Here is a 22,893-nt window from a genome sequence, read left to right on the forward strand (position 1 = left end):
GATATTCTGTGTCTCACATAAAAAAACAAGCAAAAGGAATTTCAGCATTAGTCTGTGGTCTTATTTTAGCAGCTTATTTTCAACCACAATTTTAAGGAACTGTTTCAGCATGGAACTAATTAATGGTGAAAGTGTGGTTTTACTAGTGGGAAGAGAAAGCAGACTTTGTAAGTGCAGACTCTAGTTAGCATTTGGATGTGTTCCACGACATAAGACAAAAGGTAAGATTTGTTTTTTTTTTTTAAAAAGAAGTGCCAACAGAAAAAGAGAGGCAGGCTAATAACTTAGAATGTTAGCAGGCCATTCAGGACTAATGTTACTATATATATGTGGCATTCCTTACCATTGTTTGTGTGATTTAGGAGTCTTGTTGTTTTAACTAAGTGCTCGGTCCATACAGGAAACAGACAACATTTTCTCTGCATTAGTTGGCCCTCAAACCTCATAAATGATCATTGTTTTGCTTTACGGCCCATTGGACAAACTAGGGAGCTGCTTTAGAATTGGCCAGCTGTGGAGCCTAAGGTAAAAACACAGGACTACAAGTTTATGTGTCCGATTGCTGAATGCTTATTTCACTATGGCCGATGTCCTTTTGGCTGATGTAATTGTGTGACCAGGGTTAAATGTTTTTCAGAGTCTTTCCTTGTGGCAGAAAAGCACAGGAACTTTGTACTGAGTCACATTAAGAAACGGAGCAATTTTCCGCCATCAAAAACCTCTAATGATTCCCCATTAAGTAGATGGACCCACAGTTATTTCTTGTAGAAGGGAAAGGGATCACGGTATTTATGTTAAGCTGTTTTTTTTATTTTTAGAAATGAGTGGATTTTGTAACATTCAGCTAGGACAAAAGTGAAAAACAAGTCTACAGGCAGATGAGATGGCACCTGTGCAAACAGGACGTCTCTTGTTTAAGCTCTTGCTGTCCTGCGAAAAACTAAAGTGGTGCTAACAGGAGGTAGATAACTGCACCCTTAGTGATTATAGTCTCCACTACACTCAGACATAAGAGACACACTCATATGCATCATTGGCAAGATCAGAACAGCCTGGACATCCCGAGGTCAAATATGTGTCAGCAGTCCACTGGCCTCCTAATGGCTACTTGCTGGAGGACTCAGAGTTAGGAGCAGCCTTCTCTAATTAGCCCCTGTGCAGGCTGTGCTCTCTAGCTGCTGTGAGTCCACTCCCTGGAGCTGAATCTGGGGTTCACAGGCAGGCTCTGAGCTGCATGAAAGGATTGTCTTTGTTTCTGCATACTGAGGCCTGCTGTAACATAGACTGGACCTGTGTTTCTCCAGAGAGTGCGTTTATATTGGCCCCCTGTATCTTGAGCTGCTGCTCAAATGTGACATTACGAAAGCTTCTGGGATTGGAGGGTCTGCATGGCACAGTCCTCTGGTTTTATAAAGACAATGCTCAGTTATGCACAATGGAATACACAGTCACTATCTTTTGCTATGTTCACTGGTGCATAAAACACTTCATGCCTGTGGCTGCTGTTTCTTGACTGGTTTTGATTAAACAAATATGTCATTTTCAACATCAAAACTTTGTGTACTTGAAATGTTTTCTAGCCATCTACTTTTTTTTTTCTCTAGAATGTGATTTATAAATTCTGTTGTTAACTACAATAATTCAATTAATGATTTTACAGTTGCAGCTAATGTTTTTATTTCTGTTTCATGTCAAAACCCATAAATAATACAGTACAATTTAAATAATCTTGCAGATAACTCTCACTTGTTCTAACTCTCACTTTTATCACAGCTAACAATCATCTTCAGGAACTATCAAGAATGTGTAGACCAGAAGATGTACCATGCGGAGACTGACGAGCTTCCAGCTGCATTTGCCGATGGTTCAAAGAACGGAGGCTACCGCCATGGGGCCAACAACTTACGTATAGTAGAGAAGGTGCCTGGACAACATGTGGAGATCCAAGCACGTTATATCGGCACCACTATTGTAGTTCGGCAGGTCGGCCGCTACCTCACTTTTGCAGTGCGGATGCCAGAGGAAGTTGTGAATTCAGTGGAGGACCAGGACAACCAGGACCTTTACCTCTGCCTGCATGGGTGCCCTGCCAACCAGCGAATAGACTTCAGGACCTTCAGAGCACATGCAGCTGAGAGCCAAGGCTTAGGCAGGGTACGGCCGGGCAATCCTACACATGGTTTCACATACCAGTCAGCCATGGCCAAGTGCAAAGAACGTCTACCAATTGAGGATTTGTATTTCCAATCCTGTGTTTTTGACTTGCTATCTTCTGGGGACATCAACTTCACCCTTGCGGCCTACTATGCCTTTGAGGATGTTAAAATGCTCCACTCCAACAAAGACAAGTATCACCTCTTTGAAAGGGATACAATATTCAATTCTGCCTCAGAGAAATGGGGTTTTAGTTTCCTAATCCTCATCAGCCTTGTTGTCGTACAGTTATGGACTGACATGTGTTTCATTTGTCTGTAGTCCCCAATGGACATCCTTGTTAGATGGTTGGAAGGTGCTGTATTCATGTGAAATGCTGCTCTCACCATGTTGTGTTCCATCTATCAGAGGTTGGGATTCTCAGCTAGAGCCTGAGATTCTGCCCAGGGCTTTCACACTTGTGTGTCTTGTGTCACGCCATGGTCTCATCTCTCGTCATCATCACGTATGTTCATTCATCGGGCCAGAGCAGAAGCGTTCCTGGAGACCCACCCATCTCTGTGGTCATCCTGCTGATCTCATAACTGCTTCATGACAGAGAACAGTGCTGAGAGGTCCTGAGACTCCCCCTTTTTCCCACAGGGTGATGTGTCACTGACAGGAGTGAGAGGTGGGATGATCCTTTGCAGAAAGAAAAGCTTGGAGATGTTTTTCAGTTCACTTGATGCCAAGTGAGAGGTGAAGTATGTCTCCCAGAGCCAGGCTGGAGGACATGACAGGAGCTTTTATTAACGTCTCCAAAGTTGGAGGGCCGGCAGGAGTTCTCTTTGAAGAAGCTCCAGCTTCTGAAAAATGTTAGCTTTCTTGAGAAAACCCCCTGGCCAAGGCCTTGTCAGACGAGTAAGTCATGCTGTCTACAGAGGCCATAACATCAGGCCTTTTGTATAATTTGTCAATGTGTGCAAGAGAAAGATTTTGTGGGTGATTATATGAATGCTTGTGTGTGTCTGTGTGTGTGAGTGTGTGAGAAGTGTTTCATAATATCTGTAGATTGCACCCAAGGTCATAATGTAGCTCTGGTGTGGTTGTTCATGGGTCAGTAAGAAGTTTTACTGTCTGCTAAGAGCTCTTCTCAACATTTTATATAAAAATGGGGTGTCAAACTTAAAACTACACTCATACTGCTTAGGTGTTATAAATTTGGATAATATTTATTGAATTTTCTCTATCGTCATATTGGATCTTTAAAGTCAGCCTGAACAATTGATAAGCACATAGAGAATAACCTTTACTTTGCTCACAAAGTAAAAGCCATTGAATAAACAAAATAATAGTCATACAATGGTATAGCCCTAGACAGAGTTGTCTTTGAAAATAGCAAACTTGCTTCAGATAAACATGTTTGTGGAAAACAATAATCATGCCAGTTTGCAGTAGGGGTAGCATAACCAGCGACGTATATATCCAGGAGAGAGCCAAGTTCCTCCATAAAATGTTTGCAGTTTGAGATGGGACCCACAAGGAAGGTCCATCAATCATCCTTACTGCTTCTTAAAAGAGCAACGCCTCGCTCTCCATTTCAAAAGGGTGTCGACGTGGCTGTGCTGTAGGCCCCGTTTAACTCATGACTGTAGATCTGTGAATTTATGGCCGAGGCGTTTTGCCAAAGAACATGCCTTGGTGCCAACAGTTTCCCAAACAGCTGAATTTTCGCTCTCGCTTTCTCATGGGACCTTCGGTGGTTCACTTAGCTAAGTATTTGGGCTCAAACCAGATGTCCTGATTGTGTATAATATTGGAAGGTGCTGCTAACTACAGTGAAGTGGATGGATCAGTCAGGAGCTATTGAGAACATCTGCCATGCATTTCTTGTGACATTAGAAATGGGGGCATTTGCTCTTCAGCCATTAGCAGGCTCAGGTTTACTGGCACTCAGTATTGTAAATCGCAGTAGTAGTATTGGTGAGCTTAAGTCACACGATACATAGCACCACTATTTTAAAGAGTGAAACTGCACCCTTAGTAGCTTAATCGTTTTATAGGCCATTTTTAGAGACTTTTGGAAAGGTCTTTATGGAAGATGAAGCCCACATAACTTCATCTTCAACATGTCCCATTTCTTCTAAGAATGTGTCACAGTTGTCTTTTATCAGTGCTTGTTTTTCTTTTAGTAAAAAGTACTATGGAAATATGGTTTAGATATGAATTATACATAAAGAATCCTTTGAAAGACTTCATGGTAATTTATTCTTACACTGTAAAGTTTTGAGAGCCTTAATACTGCTAAGAAAGCTTGTTGTCGGTGCAGTGTGTGGCTTTAAAGAGACTTTTGAAAGCATAAAAAATGATTGTAATGACTTTTGTGTTTAAGTGTGCTTGTGTTAGTGATTTTTGGATGTATGTGTGTAATGTGACGTGTATATAAGTTTGTGCGATTTGGCAAATCATATTTTGTGCCGATTCTTTGGTACATCAAAGGGTGTGGTGAAATTTACCTTTAAATTTAAAGGGATATTGTGTACACAAGCACAACAAAAACAATGTTAGGGACTTACAATCTAATTTGGCACAAGAGTAAAACAGCGACATCATGTCTTTTAACTAAATAGTAAGTAGGAAACGTGTGACTTGCGGTGTTCATGTGTTGTTTATTACAAAAGCACTTTATGTTTTTATTCTCTTTAACCTAGCTCTTACTTGGTTGTTTGGTGAAAGAGTTTATGCTGAAAAATAAAAGTGAATGATAAAATTTGTATTGACATTGAATGGGAGTTACCAGACAGCTTAGACTGTTTTGTATGTAGGACTAAAGCGGTGCCACACACCATATGTAAATACTGTAAATTATTTATTGAAGAAAAATAAAGTGTCATGTTGATATATTTTTGGTTTGGGGTTTTGTATTCAGCTGTTCCTTTTTGTTTGAATTCATGTTTGACAATGGAAGTGACTTCACCATAGCATTAGACTTCGTCTAAGTACATTGAGCCAAGACTGCCACCTAATGGTACAATAAGTAAACTCAATTTGCTGAACCATTTTAGACTCGATCCTTCCTAAAGAGAAGAGTGTGCATCACCGTGTTTGAGCCCTATTGCAACTTTTGCTCTATAAACCTCAAATATTATTTATAGTCAAAGGTGCTTTCCCCACTTAAAATAAACACCTATAAACGAAAAGACTGATCGAAAAGATTTAAAAGGTTACGACGTCTTAACCAATTTGTCATAAGATTCTAAAACACGTGTCTAATGTAGGCTTTATCATTCAGAAGAACGTCACCAGCTTACTAATTTATATGTATTCCCTTATGCGCTTTAAGAACTGGAATTAATGTTATTAATGTTGAAGCATGCTAAAAAATAATAATAATATAAAATAAGTGGACAGAAGAATGTCTAACCTTAGCCATTCGCGTTACTCCTCTCAGACTCCCAGTGCACGTCATGAAGTAAAGCGCGCGAACTTGTTATTATTTATTTATTTTTATTTTTTGTTCATTTTTTAATTTTAACATTCAGAGGTTTGTCCTAAATATATCACATTAAATAAATGAAAAACAATAAGTTGGTCAACTTGCTGAAACTAAGTTATGTATAAAACTAAACAGAAGACTGCTATTAGTTTTAATGGTCAGCGAAGAACAAAAACAGATTATCCATGATGTAGGAAAGTTTAATACATATAGGTCTATAAACATATGTACAGCACACTTAATCTGAACAGTTACATTTCACAAATATAAATTACTTTAAATTGGCTTGTTTCAAAGCTTAACATGTCTGTGGAGTGTGAGCAGGAGCAGACGTGTCCACAGTCTCCCAGTCCTGCCATCATTACATTTTGGAAATGAGTACATTACATTGGTTCCCTCCTCACCAGAGCTGGCTCTACATCCTAGTTAAAATTCCATCTTGGCAATTGTTCAGAAATAGTGCACTACAGCTTAATACTGCATCATTTCCGATCGCTTAACATCCTTATACCAATCCGGTGTTTGAATCTACACAAGAATAAGGCACAGATGGAAAAACACATCAAACAATCAATGAACGGTATTTACCAGCATGCCAGTCTGTCAATGTTTTGGCACAAAATCGGATTCACAAAAAATAGACTGAGACACCTGCCCATTCGTACAGTACTCACATTTCCACTTTAAGGTCAACGGTATCAGCATTTCAGCACACTCATACTGAGAAAAGAACTCAACTAAAAATGAAAATAAGATTCGGGTAATTTCTACCGTTACTACATACTCAAAATCAAGCAAGTACTGTCCTTTTAGTGCAATAAAAAGATGCAACAGTACAAGCGCTGACCATAAAGTGGACTTAAGTGGCACCAAGTGTTACAGATATAAGAAATTAAAGAGAAAGATAGCTTACATGCTATGATTATCTAGTGTTCTGACAAGGTCTGCATGGACCTGGAATACTGTTGAGCCTTCCCCCGCCCCCCTTTTTTTATTTTATAAAGGCTACTGTCCTCAAACAGGGCATCTGAGCATTACAATATTAACACGTGGCGCATCTGCAATATAGCGAAGACACATTTAGCGAATTTGAAAAGAAATCAAGAAAAACTTCACTAAAAAATCAGTAATTGTTGCGGTTTAGCTCATCACATATTCGTGACTCCTACATGATAACAACATCAAAAGACGAGTAATTACTTGACTTTCTTTCCTCAAGATGATGCACGATCACAGGGGTCTGGATATTTCAGAAAGCAAAACCGATAGTTTGGAACAGCTCAACACAACGATGAATCAACATCTGAAGGTGAGATTAAAACAATTCCTTTTTTCTCCTCACACCAAGGCTACTTTCATGAAAAAAAAACGTTTTTTGCAAAACCCAAAACAACACAAAACAAAAAGGCATGAACATCAAAAAAAGGTTTGCTTTGGGGATAGTCCCTTTCTGCTAATGACTCTCAACAAAGACCAAATACATGAGGCACTTTCTAACTTAGGCATACTTCAACACTTCAAGTTCAATCATAGTCCATAGGACTAACCACACTTCGTTCGGTCTCCTCACTCCAAAACGGCAGAGTTAGCCTAGTTGTGAAACCTAGAAGAGAGCACACATTGGCGATAAAGAGGAGTTTGGTGGTGGCTCCATTTATTGCCTAAGGTGGCCTTCTGCCATATCCTTTGGCAGTACAGACCGTCTCTGCACTAACCAAGTATTCACCTCACGTCTTCCTGTTGTTCCAATTAAAGTCGGTCACAGGTTTCTGCTCTGCAGTTCTTTCCAAAGCAGGCGAGATGGGCTCAAGGGGGGATTTCTGAGACTGAGGGGAGCGGGGGTCAATTAGGGGTGGGGGTTTGTCGGGGTGGAAGGGGCGGTAGTGATCGGGCCCCGTAGGGCCATGGTTTCCAGGGGGTCCCCTGTGCTCTGGCATCCTTCGGAAGTCCTGTGGATGCCCTCCTCCACCCGGGTGATAATTCGGTGAGCGGTATTCATCCGAACGCCTTCTCTTAGGGTCTGGATGTCTGAAAACATAAAGCTAAATATTAGTTCTACTGCTCTACACACAGCAACCCAGTTTTGGGCATGAGGACGGGCGTTTTCCATGTTGTCAACATTAACACATGTAATAAACAGCCCCTCTTGCTCACCTGTCATAATAGTCTCGATGGCCCCGATGATCTCTATCATTGCCATACTGGTCATAGGGTCGTTTGCGAGGGGAGCCGCTGTTCCGGTAACCTCCTGAGCTGCGATAGTCACCATGAGGACGACGGTCACCATAGTGGTGGTCCTTGTACCTTTGAGTGTCATAGGGGTGATGGCGATCCCCTTGCCAGGGCTGACTGCTGTTCCCCGGGTAGCTGTATTTACGGTCCCTTTGCCAATCTCCCCTGTCGGCTAAAAGATGCACAAGGATCAAATTAGACCTTGATCCTTAAAAATGACAACTGGAATCATAAATGACAATTTACGGTTGTTCAAAATCATTATTAAATGAGCTAATTAAACTACAAGTCTTGAATATGATTTCTAGGTCCAAGCCTCCTCTCCAATTCAAGAGAGAATACTTTCGTAAAAGCCATTTTTGAGCACTATTCGTTTAGTCATACTACAGTACATTGATCATGCAAATTCTCTGTTTATTGTTTGCTTTTCTGATCTGATCGTTTGTTTCCCGATCTATGCGTTTGGATGCGTGACAACCTGACGTCACACATCCGGATTGTTTCAGTTCTCACCGTCATTAGGAAAGTGCCTTTTATTGGGCTGGTTGTACTGCTCTCTGTGGTGGCCGTGAGGGGGAGGTCCAGCTAGATGGTTAACCGAAGGATGAGGTTTGGTTGCGGGCTGGGTTCCTACAGAATCCCGGCTAGAGCTGAAGGTTTTTTTCTTGGCGGGATCATCCTTTTTCTTTTGCTCCTTCTGTAAGTTATATAAGGAGCAAGTGAGTTAATGGCACATGAGGCACAATATCATTGAGTACTGTGGATTTAAGACGAGCTTACCTCTTCTTCTTGGGAGCGCTTCTTTTGAGCCATCTTATACAGCTTGTGCAGTTTCCGGGCACCAAACTCGGTAAATTTAGACACAAAAATCCAGAGGTTTCTGACAAATTAAAAGCGGGGTTGAATATAAATGTCCAAAATAATGGGAACTTTGTGAAATCAGATGTCTAATGTGTAGTTGAGATACCTGCGCCAGGTCTTGACCTGCTCAGGGTCACTATACGATTTAAGGCACTCTGTGATGCGGTCTCCAATCTTCAGCAGGCAGGTGCGAGTGTGCTGCAGCTGCTCCTGCACCGACAGCCCCTCGTCTGGCTTATCCAGCTGCTTCAGAGCCTTCTTCACCGGCCTCATCCGCTCCTTACACTGCACACACATTATAGGACGTTAAAAACATCAACATATTTCTTCATACATTACAGTTACATCATGCCTCGAAAAGGAAAGAGTGAGATGAAGAAAGGAGAATTTTAACACTCACAATGCTGAAGGTTTCCTGGTCCAGCTCATCATCGTCCTCTCCAATAGGCACAGGATCACTTCCTGCAGTGATGTGCACAGGGCCTTGAGTTTTCTTGCCCTTTCCTCCTGGTTTGGCCTGGAAAAGAGAGAAGATGAGTTGATGAGAGACACATTGACATGACATAACTTTATTATGTACTGATTTAATCCGATCTAACCTTGACATAAAAAAGTAATACATTTATATTTATAACACAGAAAATTGAATAATAAAAGCAGTATAATTTAGGTCTAAATCATGAGTTTGTGTCAACCTGTTGATAAGAATAAGATCATAACAAACATTGTCCACAGGGTGACGGTGAAACGTAATACTTAAGTCTAAGTTTCTAAAGGAAATGTTCTCATGCAGAAACATAATACCGATGGCAACATATACAAAAAATACCTTCTCTTTTCTGGACTTGGAACGCTTTTTGTCTTTGTCCCCCTCCTTCTCTTTTTTAGGAGTTCCTGTTTTTTCTTTGTTCTCTTTGTTATCCTTCTTCTGTTTCTTCTTTGTGGGAGATTTTTCAGCTGCATTGTCCTGAAAACGAGAGAATTGTACGAATGCAGCCTAACTGGTGAGTGCTGTGGATTCTGTGTCTTTATCTCTCTTCATTAATCAATCTGTTATATTGAATAGTGTAGAGATTATATTAAAGTAACATACCTTCACTTCTCCCTCTTCTGATGGGTTGTCTGAGAGACGAGGAGAGGCAATTTCATTGACCAGACCATTGTTAGGGGCCTTGTTCTTCATCCGAGGTTTCCTCTTTTTGGGTTTGGTCTAAGAGGTGGAAAGATAAAAAGAATAAAAATGTCTTAAAATATGTGGGCTGCATGTTTTTATGATTATGGTGAAAAACCTATGATCTTCACCTCATCTCCTGCTTTAACAGCATCTTGGCTTTCCTGCTCTTTCTTCAGCATCTTAAGCAAGTAGTCTGCCCGCATCTGTAACTGCTTTGCTTGAGGTTTCTTATCAGGGTCATCTAGGAGAATCTACAAATAAAGACAACCGGACACTTGAGGTCAAGTAAGGCAAAATTACACATCGTTGATGCTGCTCATTTAAGCTAGAATTTGACTCCATGTACCTTCTCAGAAAGTTTGAGATCAGGATCGGTCTTGATCAGGTCCCAGTTGGCATAGCCGTGTTCATAGATCCCCAGTAACAGCTGTGTGTCATCATGAATATCCCAGTCTACGTCAAAGTGTGGAATCTTCACCCGACAGGTCAGCTGAAATCTGGCCATCAAAGAAAGAAAACGTGACTTATTCTATTCGGTCTCATTTTAGTCCCTGAAAATAAAACTCTAATTCTTTAAAATACATTAATGCTATTAGAATTGAATGCAATGGAATTAGAACTGCAATTAGAATTGAATTGGCTATGCACCATACAAATATCACTGACAAAAAAAAACCCTGAATTTATTAGATTGTGATTTAATTTTGACTAAATATGCCAATTTTTCAACAGTTCGGATTTTTTTTTCTCAATATAAATTCAATACAATCAAAAATCTACCAGATTATGTTCACACAACTTTACATTCTGGCAGACAAATTTAACTCTATAGACACTGGCAACATAATCAATAAATTGGATAATGATTTGATAATTGAATATATATCCCATTTTTTTCCTGATTCTACTTCCTTGAATTCTAGATACTATTTGCTACCTCAATTCAAAAGCCTAAATTAAACTTGGATTTAAAAGGCATTCTCAATTCAATTTTGAATAGTCAACAACTCAAATTTAAGTGGCTTGATCAAATCTCCAGCCTGAGAGTGCTTGCAATGGTTAAGACACGCTGCAGTTAGTGTCTGTAGCAACTTAACTATGCACTATATTATGAAAAAGAATCTATAATATATATTTGATTAGGACTCACTTGCTCCTTTCAGCAGGATTTGAAGGCACAGCTTTATGTAGTGGCTCAAACTCCTCTTCGTGCTGGATAATAGACTTAGCATTGACCTGAACTCCAGAGATCTTTATGTTAATGCCTCGTCTTTTCCCTGGGCCTTTAGCTGCAACAAAGAAATAATTAAAATTAAAAGACAATTATTAATTTCACTGTTTCTACTCAGCACTGCTCTTAGCATTCACACACCTTCCACAGGGTTTTCTTTCATGTGCTCTTCGTGCTCCTGCACTGCAGTCACACAGGTGTTGTGCACCAGTTCCCCCAGACGCTTCAGGTCTGCAATGGACTTATCCACCAGCTCTGAGTCACGGGCAATCGCCTCCAACCTTTAGAAAACACCATAACCAGATCAGTACTACTTTTAATTGAACTACATGTTGTTGTTGTGAACTAAAAATGATTTCTGTTAGTTGAAATGAAGTTGCATTAAAATATAAATATTAGATGACAAACTTAAACAGGTCTACAATTCAAATATTTGTTTACATTTTATATTGAAGTACTAAAAACTAAAACTGAAATAAAAATAAATGAAAGCTAAATAATAATAATAATAATAATAATAATAATAATAAACAAATTCATAAAATTGACAAAATCACACACACAAAAAAATACAAAATATATTATTTTTGTTTACATTTTAAGATGAAGTGCTAAAAACAAAACTGAAATAAAAATGAATGAAAGCTAAATAAAAAACAATACAAAAATTCATAAGAATGACAAAAGCACATAATTTTTTTTTACAAAATATCCAAAAATATAGATATAAAATATAAATCAAAATATTAATAAATATTAAAATAGTATGTAAATAATACTAAAATAACTTACATAACATAAAAAAAGTAAAAAAGTAATTAAAGACAAAGTTTACCCCAAAATTGTAATTAGCATTATTTACTAGCCTTCACTAAAACCATATGCCGTCATTTCCTTCATTACTATATATATGTTTTTTTTTTAATAACTATAAAAAAACATTTTTGCAGTGTGAACGATTTCTAAATATACAATACATAGTTTGGAATTACAACAAAATATATTCTTTCTGAGCATAGTATTTCTTACCTCTCAAGCGGAGCTCCAAATTTCTTGTATGCCTTTATGAACCTAAAATAAATGGACCATTAAGTAAATGCAGTGTTTACAGCAATGTCTTTTCTGAAATCAGTGAGTGGACATTAAGCTATATTACCTGCGGATCTCTGCGTCTGTAAATCCCTCCACATTGTTTTTGCGAGCTCTCGGCCTGCCTCTCCGCTTGGGCCGTTTGTCATCCTCACTGTCATCGGATTCACTGTCTGAACCCGAGGATCTGTGCTTCAGTTTGGATCCCACGTCACTGTCACTGTCATTGGCCTGTGGCTAAAAAAAACATCACAATACAGCTTTTGCAAAATGTGCCGTGACATATCTTCGCAAAGTGTATTTTTCTTGTTTTAAGCCATTCTCGCTCCAAGCATAGATGAGCAGCATTTTTAGGAATATTAAAACAGTGGTTTCACTGAATATTTTGTGGACACCTCTGTTCTGTTCGGGATTAAATCATCTCTGGTGTAAAGAAAGAGTAATGAGCGAGTGGCTGCAAACGGACACAAGGGGCCCTATCTTGCATCCAGCGCAATTGACTTTGTACACCGACGCATGTGTCATTCCTATTTTGCACCCGCGCAAAGCACGCTTTTCCCTCCACAAGAAGCACGTCGCTAAACTAGTGAATGAACTTGCATTCCCTGGGTGGTTCAGCGCAAAAAAGGAGGCGTGTTCCGGCGCAAACAATCCCTGGTGCTATTTTGCTGTTCCATTAAACAATTGCGCCACTGACCAGAAAAAACCTAGTCTAAAGTCAGTGGCGCGTTGCGCGTTGTTCATTATGCTATTTTAAGGGCGCATGCTTGACCATAATGCATAGCGTGCACAATGCACATACACTTTGCTCATGTAATCTACACAGATACAACAGTTATTTTTGCAAATCATAAATTGTAGGTTTAGGTTACACTAAAAAAATCTTAACACATGAGATGACGGAAATCCTTGTGGTGTGCCACGAAGATGTGAAAAAAATAGGCATAAATCTAGCTTACAAATTATTCAGGCTAATTATTCTCCCATCCCCATACACAACTTCTCTGTCTTTCACTGCTCTTACAAGAACATCAGTCTCCTCGGCTGTGAACCACTCCTGGCGTGCGCCTGGTAAATACGCCATAATAATAGCAATCCATAATGGAACTTGCACACCTGCTTTTAAAGGGAATGTTGGATGACGCTCTGATTGGTTTATTTCACGTTACGCCCAAACCACACCTATGAATAATGAAGCTACTTCAGACCAACCCATTTTAGATTTGCGCCAGGCGCAAGAGCCATTAATCCCGCCGGGAAAATAGCAACAGCGCCGAGACCCGCCCACAAAGTTACTTGCGCTTCGCGCTTTGACACTTGCATTTCAGATCGTTAAAATAGGGCCCAAGGCCTTAATCACAGGGCAGTCCACTGTGCTGTGAAACGTAATGACTCATTTCCAAAAGCTACGATGCTGTATACCGTATTTTCCGGACTATAAGTCGCACCTAAGTATAAGTCGCATCAGTCCAAAAATACGTCATGACGAGGAAAAAAACATATATAAAGTCGTACTGGACTATAAGTCGCATTTATTTAGAACCAAGAACCAAGAGAAAACATTACCGTCTACAGCCGCGAGAGGGCGCTCTATGTCTTCAGTGTAGACTACAGGAGCACTGAGCAGCATAGAGCGCCCTCTGGGAGCTGTAGACAGTAATGTTTTCTCTTAGTTAATTTCTCTAGGTTCATGTCAAATTAATTTTGATAAATAAGTCGCACCTGATTATAAGTCGCAGGATCAGCCAAACTATGAAAAAAAGTGTGACTTATAGTCCGGAAATTATGGTACTTCAACATGTGCTGCCATCACATGGGAATACAGCGTGAGGCTTTAAAATCTAATGAGTCATTACAGCCTGTGCAAGATATTATGGATCCAGCTCACAGGAGAGGATAAAAGCGCTGAAAAGCCACGGGGTACACAATATGTACACACATTTATTATGTCCACTGATATACACATGTATAGTATAAATGCATGCTGATAATCATATCTGTTTATGAAGCTGAAAATCCTTTTAAACCTTTATGCAAAAAAGGAGGTTTACATAGGATTGTACACAATGCTTCTTTAATTTAAATTCAATACAACAAATATGCCCACTAAGCAAATTTACAACGCATTTATTATATATACTAAATGTTTTAAATTTTTCTGACAACAGTGATTTTGAGGATTATTCTAAACAAAAGAACAGCATTTATTTGAAATGTAAATATTTTGTAGAATCATAAATGTCTTTACAGAATAAAAGTATTAATAATAATTAAAATAAATAATAATAATAATAAAAATAAAAATAAATCTTCCTGACTCCAAACTTTTGAAAGGTAGTGTATATCTGAATTATAAGTAATGAAATAATTATTTTGCACATTACAGCAAGATACTGGTAAGGAGGACTATCGGGGTGTTTTTATGTGCAAAATTGTCATGAGAATTATGTCAGTCCTAAAAATGTATATTTTTATTTTTGGCGAAATATCGTCTGGTTTTGTTGAAAACAGCCATATGCTCCACTACCATGGGTTCCATAAAATAATCACTTACCCAATTTGAGCTGGCACAACCCTAGACAATACATGAAAATACAGGCAATAACTAGCTCAGGTAACCTAGAAGCACCTCTTTACCTTCTTGTTGGAGCTTCTGCTTCTGGGCAGCATGTAGATGTCTTCCATCTCCTTCTGCTTCTGCTCTTCCTCCACCTTCCGCCGCTGCTCCTCTGGAATGATGTCATCCCAATCGCGTATAGGCCTCTCTTCAAGATCTGGTGTACTTTCATCCATGGTGAAGTTAGCAACCTACCAGAGGAAAAACAGAGCTGTGGGCTGAGGCTAAGGAGAAAATGTGCCACTTAACATGAAAAGACTTAATAGACTCTTGAGCACCTTAAACTGTGAAAGAAGCTCATCTGTAGCACTAGATCCTTGATCACTCTCTCTGGTTTCCGCAAGCCGCAAGATTTCATCAATGTCCATTTCCTGCGGTTCTGATTCCTCCCCCTCAGGTTCCTTAAACAGATCCTCTGCTCCAAACTTCAAGATTGCCGTCAATTCTTCTTTACTGAAGGGGTTTGAACTGGAGATGGCCAACACACAGGTATACATTAAGTGTTATATGTTCAATATAACTTTAAAAACAACATTCAGATCAGTGAAATACATGTTTTTGTATTTAATTTTCAAGGCTCTCACTTTGAATTTCCGGAATTGTTATCTAGTACGGTTCGCCCAGTGGTGTCCATTCTCTGAATGACAAGATGGTCTAGAACCATCTTCTTTTTGGCTCTTTCAATAATGTCTTCCTCCACCGTGCCTTTTGTGACCATACGATAGATATTCACCTATGGCAGAAACCCCCAAATATATTTTATTGCCATCTAAGAACTGCTACTTAGGATTCCAGTTGAAGAATGTGAGGCTGCACATTAGGTCAAGGATTCGTGCTCTACTTACTTGCTTTTTCTGGCCAATCCTGTGGGCTCTAGCCTGGGCTTGAAGATCGTTTTGTGGGTTCCAGTCCGAGTCAAAGATAACCACCGTGTCAGCAGAGGCCAGGTTAATTCCAAGCCCTCCAGCTCGGGTGGATAGCAGGAAACAGAAGTCCTGAGGAAGACAGTGGACAGTGAGATCAAGAGCCAACTGCAAGTCTAGTGATGAACGATTATATCTATATATTAAGGCTGTCACTAATAGAGTAATTGGTTTATTATTCTGACGATTAATCAACTAATAGGATTTTTTTTTTTTTGGTAATAAAAATAGACCTAAGCGAACAATAGACTTTAAAATCACCTAAAATACATTTATAATAGCATTGAAGCAATAATAATTGGTTCAAATAAAATATCAAAAGTGATTAATTATATTGAATTATATTTTATTGAACAAAACAGTTAATTTACATATTATAATAACTTTTGTAGATTATGTATATCAAATTTCTCCAGAGGGCACCAATGGCCTGACGATTGTTTTCACAGCCTTTGTGAATTCATAATAGCACTATGCTTTATAATGATTTTTAAATGGTTTTAACATTTCTTGCAACCTTACAAAATGATCTACCTTATTTTTCGGACTATAAGTCGCACCTGAGTATAAGCCGCATCAGTACAAAAATACGTCATGAAGAGGAAAAAAACATATAAGTCACACTGGACTATAAGTCGCATTTATTTAGAACCTAGAACCAAGAGAAAACATTACCGTCTTCAGCCGCGAGAGGGCGCTCTATGTTTTCAGTGTAGACTACAGGAGCACTGAGCAGCATAAAGCGCCCTCTCGTGGCTGGAGACGGTAATGTTTTCTCTTGGTTCATGTCAAATTAATTTTGATAAATAAGTCGCACCTGACTATAAGTCGCAGGACCAGCCAAACTATTAAAAAAAGTGTGACTTATAGTCCGGAAAATATGGTAATAAAGTTTTATACATGTCACTTACTGTACTTTGCATTTGAGTTTTTTTTTTTTATACATAATCAAGCAATCGTGGCAGCTCAACTATATATCCTTTTCCAGGTAATATTCATCAAAACAAGATGATAACCAATCCAATGGTGTAAATCTGTTTGTCTGACCAACAGCAGACAGGTGGAGCGATCAGAGTAAATCAATACTTGTTAACTCTTTCCCCACCACTGACTAGTTATCTCGTCATTTAAAAAAATCAATGCAACGGGTTATGGCTTTTCGTGTTTTCACTCTCATAAACTCGGGGAGGCTATTACACATCTTCTGAATGAGTACAAAACCTCCCGAACAAAAACACATATGAACAGGATGGAGAAACAAGCAATCTCTTGTGTAAAAAGATGCATATGAAAAATAAAGCGATCATCAGCAGTAGACAGCATATAAATGAAAACCGCATAAAACTGAGTAAAAAGTTGATCCATGAAGTGGTATATGTCTGTGCAAGCTTTGGAGGTATTGATGGAAGCGATTTACTGGATTTATGCTTTGATTATCGTACTGAATATTATCCAGATGTATCATCCAAAGTGTGATATTCTCAACTTTTTGCTCAAAATTATACCTATATTCAAGTGTTTATAAAAGAAATGCTTTAAGCTAGAATAAAACACATTTGTTTGTATTGTATATTCAAAAATTCATACAGCACAATATACTGGAGTCCATCAAATGTGAGTGAATATCAGCTAGCGGTGACTGGCAACTTTTTTCAAAAATGCTGGTGGGGAAAGAGTTAAAAAACCATTATAATGCTTCATGGCTCTGCATTATTTTTTGTGACAGTTATTTCACAACCTTATAAAACATTCATCATATATACTGTATATTTAATTATTTTATGTACAGTTTTTAAACACACATGAGCACTTTTTATTTCAATACTACAGAATTGTTTTGAACCTTTATGAATTACATTCATAGGCCTGTATTTCCCATGGATCAAGCATTCCCACCACCAGTAAAGCCACAACCATAGCAAATATCTGCAAACAGCGAAGCTCTGCCCAAACAAAACAAACACGCATGCCATAGTTCAGGATCTTACCTCAGAGCCTTCTGCATTAAAGTGGTCCAGTGCTTGTTTTCTGATCTCTCCCTTGATGGAGCCGTCCAAACGCTGAACATTAGAAAACACACAGATACAGTTCAGCAAAGTCGAGCGAGGCAATTTGACCAAACCAGGGCACCTCAGCTTGATATGCTCCCATAAAATCCCATAAAACCCCCCCAGTCGCCACAAAATTATGACGACACTGATGATGTTTTGCCAGACCAAAACGAGACTAAGACGCAAGCTGTGCTAATGCTCAAAGCTCCACCGACCAAACAAGAACGGAGGGATAAAAATAGGCTGGTGGAACTTGATGTCTGAGCAGACATACTGCAACCCTGACATATGACTCCTTAAATCGCCCGAGCCAAGTATATACAAGCTACATCTCTCGATGTCTCCACAGACACTACAAAACGTTACGTATCAAATGCATTCAGTTATCACGACAGGATTTAGCAGGAAAATATATTTCATTGATGTTTATACCAGGCAAAGGCACACAGGAAAATCGATTTGTGAGCAGCTTAAATAATGCTTTACAAGTCGGCCAGTCAATTACACACACACATGCCTAGTAGACATCTTTCTAATTAGGGTCCACGTCTTTACTTTAATGCTGTACAGATAAACATTTTAACACAATGCAGTACCCTTCAGATCATACCTGAAATGGATAACGTTTCAAAGACAGGTATTCAGCAAGGATGTCCAACATGCGGACCATCTGAGAGAAGATGAGCACACGGTTGCCTCTCTCCCTGAGTCGTGTGAGAAGTTTGTCCAGCAAAACAAGTTTCCCACTGCCGCGCACCAAGCTCTGAACAAACATTAACAAACAACCTGAAAATGACGTCTCCTATGCACAGAATCATTCGGCTTCAGTCTAGGAGAGCCATACCTGTATGTAATCTTGTGTTCTTTCGTTCTCACGCTCCTCTGGTTGTTTGATGAGAAAACCATGGTTACAACATTTCTTCAGCTCCATGACAATGTTAAGAAAACCAGAAGAGCTGCCTCTGCTTCCTCTGGACAATGCTTGGTAGTTTCTTGTTAGGATCCATCTGAAAAAAGTCCCATTACAAATTAACGATGATGAGCTGGACAGATGTTCTCTAAACACTTGCATTCCAACTGGATGCAGTCTTCGAGGCTGGAATCAAAATTTGGCTCAATCAAAGAGTTACTCGATTTAGAGAGCTGTGAAATCGGATGAAACCGCACTTACTTGTAGAACTGTTTTTGCTGAGCAGACATGTCGACTCTGAGGATTTGCTCCACTTTAGCGGGCAGGGATTTCTCCACGTCTTTCTTGACACGACGCAGTAGAAAAGGCTCCAGAACTTTGTGTAGGCTCTGATAACCATTATCCCTGCCTTTACCATGCTCATCCTCGAAATCCTCCCAAGAATCAAACCTAGTAAGAGGCAAATAAAAAAAAACTGGGGTTTTAAACTTCTTGACTTTACGGTAGACTTGCCGCGATAGACGGTGTTAAGCCGCAACACCGGTTACGCCACTTGCCCACCGTGGTACCGACCCCCATAATCGTTTAGATTTTTTGTAGTAATAAAAATCATTTAGTTCAGTAAAAGCACAGACACACTACAATTAAAAACTGAACGCGGCTGCTCAATGCAGTGTAACGAATGACAGTCGCAACACAGATCAGATTAAATTTATCCAGGGAGGAGAGTGAGTCGAGCTGACTGACAAGAAGAGTGAGGTGACGATGGCGGATGAATTCGTTTTGAAACAAAATGCAAAACCGCCTGTTTGGCAATATTTCGGATTTTGAAAAGCCTGGTGACTTTTGCCGTGATTTCGGAAGTTTTTCAAAACATTCATTTCTTATTTAATTGTTTCCACATTGTTTGCTTATTCTTATTTTATTTAAACTTTGTCTCATTTATTTTATTTTACTTCAAGGTGTATGACATGCCTCCAAGTTTCTTACTCGTTTTGCTAATAAACGTTCTACGTTTCTAATTTATTTGGTTATATATATATTATGCATGTTAACTTAGGTATACAAAATAGGAAGTAGGCTATTTAAACTTTATGCAAGTTATTAGTTTTTTTATACTAGGCAAATATCTGCCCTATCATGATCTATTTTTATTAATTTTGTTAATAAAAGTTCTATGTTTTATATAGAGATGGTTTTAACAACATAAACAAATGTCACTGCACATGCACACTTTTGCGGCCCTAACATAATTTCTGGTAGACTTCCAAACAGAATCAATTACAACAGCTAAGTAGTCCCTCTAGAGTAGATTGTTTCTGATCTGAAAAAGCAAAATGTTTACTGCCAGCAGGAGGTGCTTTAAAGAAGGAGAAACAGAGGTTTCCCCAGCAACTGCTGTACACAAAGCAGCGCTGGGCTCATAAACGCTGCTTCATCAGGCATAGAACATGCGAGATGAAATGAAAACAACATCAAAAATTTAATAGACTAATTAAAGATAGTCTTCAGAAATACAGTGACAAAAACATCTGCACCTTTTTAAACTTGCAGTACGTACTCATGTTTATTTAATGAAGCCTTTTGGAAAATCGGTCAGTTTTGATATTATGATTTCCACAAATAAATAAATGTGGAAAACACATCCAACAGCACAACCACCTGAGCCCAACGTCAGTCTACTCATCACCTTAACTTTAACTGGTTTTGTAGATGGTGGCGTTTTAGCCAGACTGATAAACAAACAGACCGGAAGTTAATTTAGGGCCAGGCGCGTATGCCCGATGAAAAGGTCTATAGGCTTAAGTGAGTTTGACGTTTTATTTTGTTGTTGCGTTCAAGCAATTGATGCTGAACTGCACTTTTAAGCTATTTAAAAGCTAAGAAAAGTGAGGAAAAGAGGAAAAATTCAAACAAACTAAAAATTAACAACCATACTTCACGGACCCCCAAATATGATAACCGCCTTCCTAAATTATAAAGGAAGCTATAGATTCATGTTTACAGACCCGTTAATACGGTTTAAGAACATAATTAACATATCATTAAAAAGTACTACTTGTAATTGTCTTTTAATTTAATTATTAGCTAAAATACACTACAATTCAAAAGATTTAGTATATATATATATATATATATATATATATATATATATATATAGAGAGAGAGAGAGAGAGAGAGAGAGAGAGAGAGATTTTTTTTATGTTTTTGAAAAAAAAAGGTATCTTATGCTCATTAAGGCTGCATTTATTTGATCAAAAACACAGTGAAAACAGAAGTATTGCAAACTGTTGGCATTTAAAATAGCCTGTTTTCTATTTTAATAATATAATTTATTCCTGTGTTGGATAAGCTGTATTTTTAGCAGCAATTTTGAACGGTAAAGTATATCTTAAAATATTTTAATTTGCATTTGTTATTTTTTTCTACCTGTTATTAAATGTTAGATGCCTAAACAGAATATACAAAATCATTTTCAATTCAAATTTATCCATTCAAAAATGGCAAATATGAACCTGTATTTTCATTATGATGGTGCAAACCCTGACTCATAGTACTTACTTTTCAGGCATAAGAAAGTGCAGAAGGGACCACAGCTCTTTGAGTGAATTCTGCAGTGGGGTCCCAGTAATGAGCAACCTGTGATTGGATCGAAACTCGATCAGAGTTTTATACAGCAGCGAGTCGTCATTCTTAAGCCGGTGAGCTTCATCAACTCCGAGGAAAGCCCAGTTTATATTCCCCAGCACTCCCTGCATACACAGACAAGCCTTGACTCAATGATGTTTCAATAATGAAAAACAACTCATTTTTATGACACAAGAAGCAAGTACAAAGGATTAAAATACATGAATATCATACCTTGTCCTTTAGTAGAATTTCATATGTGGTCAAAAGTGCATTAAACTTGATTCTTTTTGTCTGCTGGTGGATCCATTCATAGTCCCGGATCTGGTCAAAAACAGAGCGTTATACCTCAAACCAGTATTATAATAACAGGTTGGATTCTTTGTGGTTGCATTGTCTCAGCATGAGTACTAGCTTACTGTCTTTCTACTTATGACGTCTCCCAGGTACACCACTACATTCATGTCTGGGGCCCAAATATCAAACTCCCGCTGCCAGGAAGTGAGGGTTGACAGGGGTACCACCACGATGAAGGGACCGTAAAGCTGGTGCTGATGGAAAAGGTAGGAAAGGAAGGATATCGTCTGAATGGTCTTTCCCAGGCCCATTTCATCAGCTAAGATAACACTGTTACACCTACAGAACATAACAGAAAGCAGAGATGAAGACAACAGGGTTAATTCAAAATCAAGAACTAAAATCAAATCTTGATATTACCTAATATTTTTTATTAACTAAAACTATTACAAATCATGTTCATTTATCAAAATAATACAGCTAAAATAAAACAAAATATAAATAAGATGAAAATAAAAAAACATCTCGCCAACTAAATGAAATAAGCTTACATAATAAAATGACTTAAACTGAATTCATAAAATAAATTCAAGTTGAACAGAATAACAAAATTACCTAAAAACTAAATTTAAACTTAAATTAAAATGAAAGCAAAAGTATGAAAAAACACTTACAAAAAAAAAGCTAAATATAATAAAAGCTAAAAAAAAAGATACTAGTATATAAATAATATTAAAATAACCCTGATATTATATGCGATATTCCTTATTTCAATAATTCAATAAAAATAACAACAAATAAAATTAAATATCAATATTAGCTAATGATATTTAAAATGTATTTAATAAAAAAAGACATGTAACCTTGAAGTGTTTCTAGTTTTTGTTAGTATTATTTTAAGATTTGTCCAAGTAATTATTTCAGTAAGTAAACAGTCATTTAACTCCTCTTCTTGTTCATACTGTTGTTCAATTAAAAAAATATTTTTATTATAAAACAGCACATTTATCAGATATCTTTTATAATTCAAGACTTAATGCACAGAAATAATATTTGAACACAAAGTGAATGCCGTAATAGAAAATCATAAATTCCTTCTAAAAGCTCCACTTGTACATTACACACCTGCACCAGGAGTGAGCGAGCCAGTTCACTCCATCTAACTGGTAATCTCGGAGTTGAAGGATCTCATCTCCAATGTAGGAAGGCTGATTCTTCAAAGCCGTAAATCTGGGCCTCTGTTTCAATACC

At 38.2% G+C, this 22,893-nt stretch overlaps 2 protein-coding genes across 5 annotated transcripts in view; one reads left to right on the forward strand and one right to left on the reverse strand.

The window, feature by feature from the left end:
* Positions 1-5,034, forward strand: part of LOC127934404 (repulsive guidance molecule A-like) — a 47,451-nt gene extending 42,417 nt beyond the window's left edge. For all 3 annotated transcript variants that reach the window (XM_052531777.1, XM_052531779.1, XM_052531776.1), the window contains exon 4: positions 1,774-5,034. In XM_052531777.1, coding sequence (XP_052387737.1) covers positions 1,774-2,475 — 702 coding nt within the window. In that variant the 3' untranslated portion in view covers positions 2,476-5,034. The remainder of the gene's footprint in view (positions 1-1,773) is intronic.
* A 774-nt stretch (positions 5,035-5,808) lies between these two features.
* LOC127934401 (chromodomain-helicase-DNA-binding protein 2) overlaps positions 5,809-22,893 on the reverse strand; it is a 36,490-nt gene continuing 19,405 nt past the window's right edge. For both annotated transcript variants that reach the window (XM_052531773.1, XM_052531774.1), the window contains 26 exons: positions 22,768-22,892; positions 21,765-21,981; positions 21,580-21,669; positions 21,280-21,470; positions 18,979-19,167; positions 18,652-18,814; positions 18,418-18,570; positions 17,745-17,816; positions 15,679-15,828; positions 15,418-15,566; positions 15,112-15,301; positions 14,854-15,024; positions 12,284-12,453; positions 12,157-12,198; positions 11,269-11,408; positions 11,047-11,185; positions 10,243-10,393; positions 10,025-10,147; positions 9,816-9,932; positions 9,552-9,689; positions 9,123-9,239; positions 8,829-9,007; positions 8,642-8,741; positions 8,375-8,558; positions 7,784-8,033; positions 5,809-7,657 (listed from right to left, as the gene is read on the reverse strand). In XM_052531773.1, the coding sequence (XP_052387733.1) occupies positions 7,357-7,657; positions 7,784-8,033; positions 8,375-8,558; positions 8,642-8,741; positions 8,829-9,007; positions 9,123-9,239; positions 9,552-9,689; positions 9,816-9,932; positions 10,025-10,147; positions 10,243-10,393; positions 11,047-11,185; positions 11,269-11,408; positions 12,157-12,198; positions 12,284-12,453; positions 14,854-15,024; positions 15,112-15,301; positions 15,418-15,566; positions 15,679-15,828; positions 17,745-17,816; positions 18,418-18,570; positions 18,652-18,814; positions 18,979-19,167; positions 21,280-21,470; positions 21,580-21,669; positions 21,765-21,981; positions 22,768-22,892 (4,011 nt within the window). In that variant the 3' untranslated portion in view covers positions 5,809-7,356. The remainder of the gene's footprint in view (positions 7,658-7,783; positions 8,034-8,374; positions 8,559-8,641; positions 8,742-8,828; positions 9,008-9,122; positions 9,240-9,551; positions 9,690-9,815; positions 9,933-10,024; positions 10,148-10,242; positions 10,394-11,046; positions 11,186-11,268; positions 11,409-12,156; positions 12,199-12,283; positions 12,454-14,853; positions 15,025-15,111; positions 15,302-15,417; positions 15,567-15,678; positions 15,829-17,744; positions 17,817-18,417; positions 18,571-18,651; positions 18,815-18,978; positions 19,168-21,279; positions 21,471-21,579; positions 21,670-21,764; positions 21,982-22,767; position 22,893) is intronic.

Source organism: Carassius gibelio, chromosome A18 (genome assembly GCF_023724105.1).
Source record: "Carassius gibelio isolate Cgi1373 ecotype wild population from Czech Republic chromosome A18, carGib1.2-hapl.c, whole genome shotgun sequence".
Lineage (NCBI taxonomy): Eukaryota > Metazoa > Chordata > Actinopteri > Cypriniformes > Cyprinidae > Carassius > Carassius gibelio.